Below are 10,038 nucleotides of genomic sequence, written 5' to 3' on the forward strand. Positions count from 1 at the left end.
TATGTTCTAGAATTTTTCCAGGAACTAAAATCAAACTTGATTTAACACAATTTGAAAATAATCACTTTTTTTTTAACTGAGATGCCATTTGCTCTTCCACAGTATCTCTCACTCTTTTCCATGAACTTTCAGATATCACTTAGACTATCTCACCAGTTATATGTGCCAATTTTTTCAGGATGTGAGGATGTTAATCATCTAGACTAGGTGATTTGAATTCATCAAGGCAACTAGATGCTCACTCATTCATTTCATTCTGTCCCTTCCAGCCCAAAGATCTTTCTTGACAAAGGAAATAGAATCAAAGTAAAAATTTGGTAGCTCTGCCTTCTGTCCATTAACATTAAATGCTGATGGATTAGCCTATACACTGGCAGAAGCAGTCATATCTCCTTTTTCATCTTTCTTCTATAGCTTTAAAAAAGCAAAATAAACTTTTTTCTTTTTAATTCCTTCAACTTACCAATATCAACTCATTCTGAGTTTTGGTACTCCCAGTGAAATACTGGGCCGCACATGTTCATCCTTTCTTAACCTACTTAAACTTTGCTTCAGTTTTCTTTTTATGCCTTTTAAAAATCCAGATTGATCATTGAATTCCCTGGGCATCCATATCACTCTCTAGACAATTGCCATTATTTTCTCTTCATTATAATTGTTTTTCTTTGCCTTTTGGGGAATTTAATTCTTGAGAGCTTCCTATCCATACTCTTTAGCATAGAATCTGAGTCCATGTGATCTAATCTGTCTTCCTGAAATTAAATCAAAGAATTATGGATCTTAGAGGTGAAGGGAATATGTGATTTAGTTAGACCCTTTGCCATCAAGCAAGCAAGATAGTACTTTCTCTAGGGATAAAGCAACTGAGGTCTAAACATACCAGGGACTTGCCATTGCTAATAAATAGTGAGAGCAGACTAGACCTCAGTGGCCTTCTTGCTCTTCAGCTCTTTCCACTGTGTCTGTGGAGACCATGTGTCCCAGATTGTTCCAAACAGTCCTGATTTCAAGAACAAGAAAGTTTATATTTTTAAAATAGCTTTTCAAAAGGCAAATCTTTTGTCCCAATTTCTAGTTCAGAAATTGTTTTTCATCACATTACATTGCCCCTGTGAATGTCAGTATGCTTTAACTGATCTCTCATTCCCTCCCCCTTTTTTTTTTAACAGGAAGATATTCCGCGACAGCTTGTCTACATTGGACTTTACCTCTTTCACATTGGTGGAGCTTATCTTTTGAAGTAAGTTGTGGGGGGTGGGGGTGGGGGTTTGCTTCTTTTATTCTTCTTAGTCATATCAGTTACTAAATTAATAGTTGTTTTATGTGTTTGTTTCTGTTTTAACAGCTTAAACCATCTGGGACTTGTTCTTTTGGTGCTGCATTACTTTGTTGAGTTTCTGTTCCATATTTCCAGATTGTTTTATTTTAGTGATGAAAAATATCAGAAAGGGTAAGTTATTTGTTATGTCTCTAAAACAGCAAAAATATTTTAATTCCATATCCATGTTATTCAGTTTGTACCCTTGTCTTCAAAAGCTTAAAATAAAGTGAAATACTTGGTGTTACAAAGAAGATGGTAATGCATTTCTTTAATTCTAGGAGATAAACCATTAATTTGAAAATATTTTACATCTTGTAATTACGATTACACTTATAAATTTAAAAAATAGACATGTCTACCCTCAGAAGTAGCATAAATATTCAGCAGTAAGTGAAAAGAGCAAGTAAGACATCCTTGCAAAATAAATAAACTAAAATGTTTTGGGGTAAGGCATGAGCTAAAATAGTAAATAACCTGAGAACAGAATTAGAAAGTTAATTATAATGGTACAGAGCCTTTCAAAAAAGACTTATCTAGCAAATTTTATGAATTAAGGTCAAAATTAAATATTTTATCTTTTTTTTTTTAAGTTCACATCAGGACTTTTCATCTAGTCTACTGTGATCTTTTTCTTATCTCATTTTGTGCATGTTAATGAATTTGTCTTGTAAAATTTGCCTTACAGATTTTCCTTGTGGGCAATTCTATTTGTTTTGGGAAGACTTCTGACTTTGATTCTCTCTGTGTTAACTGTTGGCTTTGGCCTAGCAAGAGCAGAAAATCAGAAGCTGGATTTCAGTACTGGAAATTTCAATGTGTTACCTGTCAGGTACAGTAGATTTATTCTTAGCCAAGTCATTTTTGTTCAAGGATAAGTTTTACATAGATTTTGTTGCAACAACTTATACAAGAAGCAGGTAACTTTGGGGACCTGATCCACAACAGAGAAAAGAAATTTTGATTTATATTAAATTCATGTATCTAGCAGACTGATAAATTCTCTATCAAAGGAGAGTGGACCATTTATTTAACTTTATTGAACGATTAATTGAAATTTTTTGAGTATAATTTGGTGGATTGTGTTTTTTTTTGTTTTGTTTTTTTTTTCAATAGAATAGCAGTGTCTGGCATTCAGAGCCCTACATAACCTAGCCTCCTCCTACCTTTCCTGCCTTCTTACACCTTATTCTTTGCCACATACTCTTAGATCTTATGAGAGGGCCTCTTAGATATCTTATATTTAGCTAATATGTTTGTTCGCTTGTGGTCTATTTGACTGAACTCCTCAAGGACAGGAACTGTCTTTTGCCTTCCTTTGTAGCATCAGAACTTAGCATAGTGCCTGACATTTAGTAAGTGCTTATTTACCAACCAAATTTAAACATTAAAAGGATTTTGTTGGGGCAGCTGGGTAGCTCAGTGGATTGAGAATCAGACCTAGAGACGGGAGGTCCTAGATTCAAATCTGGCCTCAGACACTTCCCAGATGTGTGACCCTGGGCAGGTCACTTGACCCCCATTGCCCACCCTTACCACTCTTTCCACCAAGGAGCCAATACACAGAAGTTAAGGGTTTAAAAAAATTTAAAAAATTTAAATTAAAAAAAAAAGGATATTGTCAAACAGGCTCTGTTTATATGTTATTTAATTGCTTCCTTGCTTGGTAGTATGGATTAACCAAGACATCTAAAGACTAAGAGAATTTAATTTCGCTTCCAGAGAAAGTTTCTTTTTCTTTTACTTTAGTACTAGTGCTCTCCTAGGGCTAATCAGAAATCAGTTTAGCTGAAGAACATATTTTAATAAATGATTTTTCTAGAACTAAACCAGAAATGTCAATAATCATTTAGGTGTTTTTTTAAGCCCTTACTTTCCATCTTAGAATTCATACTTTGTAGCTGTGTGACCCTGAGCAAGTCACTTAACCCCTATTGCCTAGTCCTTACCATTCTTCTGCTTTTGAACCAATACACAGTATTGATTCTACAATGGAAGGTAATGGTTTAAAAAAAAAAAAAAGAATTAATACTGTGTATTGGTTCCAAGACAGAAGAGCAATAAGAGCTAGACAATTAGAGTTAAATGACTTGCCTAGGGTCACACAGCTAGGAAGTGTCTGAGACCGTATTTGACCCCAAGACCTCCTGTCTCTTGACCTGGCTCTCAATCTACTGAGCCACCCAGATGCCCCCTCAATAATTTTTTTCAGTTGAGAAAGAAGCAAATGAGGAAAAACTTTGTAGCAAGGAAGTAAAACATCATCCCATGACAAGTATAGAACAAGTTAGGGAGGAGCAAAGACAATTCTGCCCAGGCACACCAGCCTTTTTTTGAAATAGAAAGGCAATTTTCCCCTTAATTTTTTTTGTTGTTCTAATGTACTCCAATATTTTCTGTTTGTTTCTAAATTTATCCACAGAATTGCTGTTCTTGCATCTATTTGCATCACTCAGGCATTTATGATGTGGAAGTTCATTAATTTCCAGCTTCGAAGGTGGAGGGAACATTCTTCTTCTCAGCCTCAGACTGTGAAAAAGAAATCTACAGTAACTAAAGGCAGGTCTTCCAGGAAAGAAAAAGGTTTGTATTGCCCACTATGAGTAAAAGATTCCTTGAAGTAAAAGGAAAAGAGAAACAGTCATTGTTTTTCTCTTTTACAAAAAACTTCCTAAACCTTGGGTTCATTAAGTGTCATTGCAGTACCATACCACAAGGAGCAGCCCCCTAGTCAGACCAAATTTTATAATTTTGCTGCTGTTGTGGGCAGAGAGAGTGAGCAAGAGAGAGGAATTCCTTCCATCAAAAGATATGAGCCCTAACTTTCACTCTTTATTTTCTTGATGGTTTCATTTGGTACTTTGATGTCAAACTTGGGATTTCTTGGTGTCCAATTAATCTCTTACCAGGGGCACAAAATCTCATTACTATAGCTTCAGACAGTTTAGGTTTAAATGCATTTGATACCCCTGCCTTTGAGGCTACTAATTATTTAAATATAAAAATGACTACAAAGAGATTTGACCACAAGACCCATTTGACAATTTTCTGTCGTTTTTATCTTTCTAATTTTCCTTTCTGGTCTCTGGAAGAGTAAGATGGTTTTCTTCTCTCATTGTCCTTTTGATTCTTTAGAGAAGTGATCATGGCAAAAAAAAAAAAAAAAAAGCAAGGGCCAGGCAATTGGGATTAAGTGATTTGCCCAGGATCACACAGTTAGTACATGTCTGAGGCCAGATGAATCCAGATCCTCCAGACTCCAGGTCTGACACTGTCCACTAGACCCCTTTGCTGCCCCATTTCTGGTTTCTTTTTAAAAACTATCCTGACATTGAAGCCATGTCCTACATCTCATGACTGATAGGTGTGCCCTGGCATTGGTCCTAGGAGGTCTGATCCTTTCCACTGTCTCCTTAGCCCTGTCTTCTCCTTTAATACCTTCTGAATTTTTCTCCATTACCTGCCCAAGGATAGTCTAATGGGCTCCAACCCCCAGCCCATTAGCTACTTCTTAGCATTTTTACCACCTTGCACTTGCCCGGCTCACTTTTAGTTCATATTTTGCCATTCTAGTATCCAATCCTCCATCTGCCTAGTCCCTCCTCACCATCATTTTTACAGTTTACATTTGAATTTCTGGAACATTTCCTATAGATTTTTTTTAATCCTTCTGTCTTAGAATCAATACTAAGTAACAATTCAAAGGCATAAAAGTGTACAGGAAGGGCTAGATAATTTGAGGTGTATGTCTTGCTAAGATAATTGGAGGTGTATGTATCACAGCTAGGAAGTGTGTGAGGTCAGATTTGAACCCAGGTCCTCCCAATTCTAGGCCTGGTGCTCTTTCTCTGTGTTACTTAGCAGCCCCTCCAATAGACTTTTAAATTGTGTTTAGGATTCCACATTTACGAACAAACATAACTCTGGCTTGTCTTTCAAGTGTTTCCCTGAAAATACTATCACTGTTGCCAATGTATTGGATTGTTTTGCTTGACTATTCTTATCTATCACAAGGGAAGGCTTCTATTGAAAAGATGAAGTTACTAATTAGTGATGCAAAGAGGAAAAAGGAAGAAAAGAACATCAGCAAAACATTAAAAACATAGATGAGTGCACAGGGAATTTCAGAAAAGCAAGGATGAGGGCAATTTTATTAACTGCCGTGTATTTAATATTCATCTTTTAGAAAATACATGGCCGAAGTTCATAATTTATATTTGTCCTTTTTCTCTTATTTGCATATTAGGCTTTGGTGTTGGTTAAGTTTATAATAAAGCAAGAATCTGGTTGGTATACAAAAAAAGTCAGATTCCTGTATTTTCAGTATTGGAGCTATCAAAGTTTTCATGACACTGAGTTTTAGTTTTCACTTTACAATTACTTGAAAGAATGAAAGGTTAGAAATAAAAGTTAATTTTGATAGGAGCAGGCCAACAATAATGGGATAGGTTCTTCAAAAGGAAAATTCTTTCTAAGGAAAAATTCTTAGAAATAAAACAAGCGACTACTATTATATTTGAAATAAACAATAATTTCTCCAAGAGTTACCAACTTGAAGTCAAGGGACCTAGATTCAAATCTAGACCTGCCATTTACTAATTGTCTAACCTTGGGCAATTTCAGTCTCCTGATTTATAATGTAGGGACAATTATGCATGTGCTACTTACCTTATTGATGAGAAGAGTGCCATAACTTCAGAATCCAGAGGGAAAAAAGCAGATTTTATTGGGTAAATTCTGGTCTCAGTACTGAAGCAACTAACCGTTAATCCTTCAGCCTTATTTTTTGTTTACGAAATGGAAGTAATGCTTGATTCTGAGAAGGCTAGGAGTAGAGATTTGAGGCCTGGCTCTGTCACTCTAACTATGATCTCAGATGAGCCCCTGAACCCCAGCTTCTTTTTTCTGTCAAATGGGAATTCTAAGCCCTAGCTTGGCCTCATGGGATTTTTGTGATAATCCCATTGAAATAATATGAAGATACTTTTGCAAATTGTAAAGCAGAATCCCAATTTAAAGTTGGAGGCTTATGACTCTTTATAGGAAAGATATCTTATGATCTTGAGGTGTTCGAGATACAAGACAGTAAAATGAAAAGGCATTAGGCCAGGGATGAGGAGGCCTGGGCTCTACTTCAAACACTGCCACTTACTAATTGTTACCTTGGGCCAGTCATTCAATCTCTTTTTCTCTGCTTCCTCATCTATAAAGCATAGTGATTCTAGAGTAGCAGTTTTAATGGAGTGCCTCTTTGTAGAGAAAAATAGGATGCAGAACACAGTTCTTTCTGCAAATCCTGGTTTGTTTCTTTTTTTTTTAGTGTTACTGTGTTTTAGATTCTTTCAAGTGTATAAAATGCATCTCTATTTAGCTTTATTTCTTTACTTTGAAACCTTTACCTCCCATCTTAGAATCAGTAGTCCCAGAGCAGAAGAATGGTAAGGGCTGGGCAACTGGAGCTAACATGGGTCACATAGGTAGGAGATGTCTGAGGTCAGATTTGAACCCAGGACCTCCAGTCTCTAAGCCTGCATTTTCTTCACTCTTCAGTGGAACTATAAATACCATCTGTAATATTTGTTGTGTGCCAGTTGCTTTAAAGTCATTAAATTATAACGTTTAGACCAATAGTAAGATGGCATTAGTTCTAAGCCACAGATTATTCATAGGGGTCAAAGAAGAGAAGTTCTTGTAGCCTGAGATGGTAATTACCAGCCTGGAAACAAGTTTTAGGGAACTTAACATTCCAAGAACAGTAAGAGCCCTGCAAGATATCTGTAGAAGGAACATAAAAGAATTGATTTCTTCATCATACAGTTATAAAACCTTAGATGTAGGGCCTTGCAAAAAGTCTTCTGGCCCAAGGTCTTCCCTTGCAGTGGCTTAAAGTCAGCCACCTCCCACAGGGAATAGCTGGGTTTTATTTTATTTCACTTTTTTTAGTATCTTGTAGGAAGAGAGAAATCTTACACTATCCCTCACCTATCCTAACATTTTGGCCCCTTCACAATCGAGAGAGGACTCCTGATTTCCTAATGACTGAAAATGAGTGTGGAGAGTATTCCTGGCCTGGCCTGGACAGGGGTGTGGGCCTCAGGAGCCGCCTCAGAAGCCTAGATGAGGGCTGGCTTCTGGGACGTGGGTGAAGATGAATGACCTCCCCAGGTGGGGCAAGGGGCTGTCCAGGGATACCTTGGGGGCCACAACTCAGGGCAGATACAGTTAATGGTGTTGCCAGCTCCTACGTGACGTGTGGCACATGTGGCTGTTCTGTCTAAATCTGTGGGTGCTAAATAGCAGTGACACAAAATGGCACCAAACCTTGTCTCTAGAAGTCTTAAGAAATCTGTCTAATTATCTTTCAGGTGTACCTTATTTTTTCTAAAATTTTAGTCTTTGTTGGCTAGTTTTCTCCACATGATGATGTTATTCCTGCCATCTTACACAGCCATGAGTCATTAAGCTGCCCTTCCTGGTGCACCCTGAGGGAGGGTGAGCTCAGTCTGGCACTGTGCTAGGAGAGGAGTTCCTAGCTCTGCCCTGCTTCTTCTCTTAGTCCTCACTTCCGTCTTGGAATCAGTCCTGTGTGTCAGCCCCAGGCAGGCAGTAGGGGTCAGGGGACTCACCCAGGGTTCCACAGCCGGGAGGTGTCTGAGGTCAGATTTCCAACCTCCTTGTTTTACAGAGGAAGAGTGGGGCCAAGAGAGGTGAAGGGACTGGTCCAGGGTCATGCAAATCGTGAGTGGCAGAACCAGATGTTAAATCCTATGAAGGGCTAAATTTGGGGGGTTAGGAGTTTGAACAAAAGCCAGTGCACAGTTTATTAAACACAAAACACTTAAGTTTATTATTAGGAAATACAGATAGGAAGAGGAAGGAGGAAAGTGGAAGTAATCTTATAACTTGTAACTATACCACAGATCCTAATCCTAACTAAATTTCTCTATTTAAAAAAACCCTAAATCTATCTGTGTCAGAGGGCAGTATATCTTCTGCTAGGCCGAAGCCCTCGCCTACTCTCCATCTCTAATGATCTAGCAATATCTGTCTACCTTATCTACCCAAGTTATTAATCATCACTAAGACCGTTAAGACCTTAAATCTGTTTCTCTGACTCCAACAGTCCCAGAGAGAACAAGCCACACGCACTTCTCTCCCCAGGAGACCCAGCCACCAAAAAGCCCTTTCCAACAGTCTGCCGCTTACTAACACACTCAGCCACCCCCTTCTGACCGTCACCAGCTGCCAACCTGCCCAGCAGGGGCTCTTACTCAGAAATCCTATTGCTCTGTTTCCACCGTTTTAGAAAAAGGGAGAACTTAATAAAAACTCTCTTAACAACCTCCATACTCCGCTCATAGCACTGTACCAGTTGGTGGTGACCAACAGTTAGCGTGGGGAGTTGTCCTCGCAGACTGCGCTGCTCATCGCGAGGCAGCACGAGGTTGCGGTTGGAGTGCTGGGCCTGAAAGATCCGAGTTCCTGTTCTGCTTTTAATGTTGAGCAGCCGCGTCCTCATCTGTGCGGGGGCTGAGACCTGCGTCTCCTTAGCCCTGTGCCGCGAGGCACCAACCGCTGATTGTTTCGCTTCCTCCTTCTTGCTTTTCATCCTTTCTCTATTTCCTCCCTCCCTTCCAGCTTGCCGAGAAGGCAGGGCCTGGCCTCCTTCGAATTCCCCAAGAGAAGCTGCCCGAGCTCTCCCAGCCCTCCTTTGGAGCGCCTCAGCGCACCGACGCCTGTCTGGGTTAAAGGGCAGCTTTGTTTTCTTACTCGTGTTGTGGCTCTTATTCAGATAAATGAATTTTCATTGAAATGCCAAATGAAATATAAAGTCTTGATTATTTTTACTGAACTTAACACTCTTCATGATAATCACATTAGTTACATTTTTGCACGATGAATAATCCGAATTCTTTTCCATTTTCAGAAAATGGTGTAAATGGAACAGTGACTTCTAATGGAGCGGACTCCCCACGTAACAGGAAAGAGAAATCTTCATAACTGAGTTTTATCAAACTAAATGACTAATGTCCCCAAAGAAATCTGCTTTTTACTATAAGGAATTCTTCAGCACTAGACATCATTCTGATCCTAAAAATACAGTTCCTGCTCTTTGATTCTTGCTATTCCTGTATGATTTCACACATCTTTTTTTTGATGGGCAGTTTTGGGGGGAGGGCGATTTCTGTGAGGGAGAGAAGCATTTTGGCTTAGACTAAGCTACCTATCTTCAGAATAATCAAGGGACCATCACACCTTTTTCATGGTTTTTTGTTTCGTTTTGTTTTTGTCTTTTTTAAACTTTTTATAATTGAAAAGTAATTAGTTATTTGAATTATACATACTAAAGATCAGTGATTCAATTTAGTGTTCCCACCTTTTTTTTTTTTTTTTTTTTTTTTTTTTACAATCTTGGCACATAGCCAGTTCCAACAAAATCATATCTTTTTTCAGTTCTCTTTCAAGATCAATATGGAAGTAGTTTAAAATTGGAAGTCAAACTCAGAATGTTTTAAATAGTCTCTGATTTTTAGAAGTATGATTTTTCGTAGAATTACAACTGGAAACCTGATTCATCAAACCACCAAAATAAGTGTATGCTTTATTTTGTTGTTAGTAATTGTTGGTGTTGCATACTGATATTTGGAAGGGAAAAAAAGAAAGATACATCTCTTCATGATTGAAGTATTTTAAAGGCATATTGCCTATATCGAATTGAA

At 38.2% G+C, this 10,038-nt stretch overlaps 1 protein-coding gene across 1 annotated transcript in view; it reads left to right on the forward strand.

Annotated features, from left to right (window-relative positions):
• Positions 1-9,711, forward strand: part of TRAM1 (translocation associated membrane protein 1) — a 43,815-nt gene extending 34,104 nt beyond the window's left edge. Inside the window, exons 7-11 of the mRNA XM_044665920.1 lie at positions 1,170-1,240; positions 1,346-1,450; positions 2,007-2,150; positions 3,741-3,901; positions 9,246-9,711. Of these exons, the coding sequence (XP_044521855.1) occupies positions 1,170-1,240; positions 1,346-1,450; positions 2,007-2,150; positions 3,741-3,901; positions 9,246-9,319 (555 nt within the window). The 3' untranslated portion in view covers positions 9,320-9,711. The remainder of the gene's footprint in view (positions 1-1,169; positions 1,241-1,345; positions 1,451-2,006; positions 2,151-3,740; positions 3,902-9,245) is intronic.
• The last annotated feature ends 327 nt before the right edge of the window (positions 9,712-10,038 follow it).

Source organism: Gracilinanus agilis, chromosome 1, assembly GCF_016433145.1.
Source record: "Gracilinanus agilis isolate LMUSP501 chromosome 1, AgileGrace, whole genome shotgun sequence".
Classification (NCBI taxonomy): Eukaryota; Metazoa; Chordata; class Mammalia; order Didelphimorphia; family Didelphidae; genus Gracilinanus; species Gracilinanus agilis.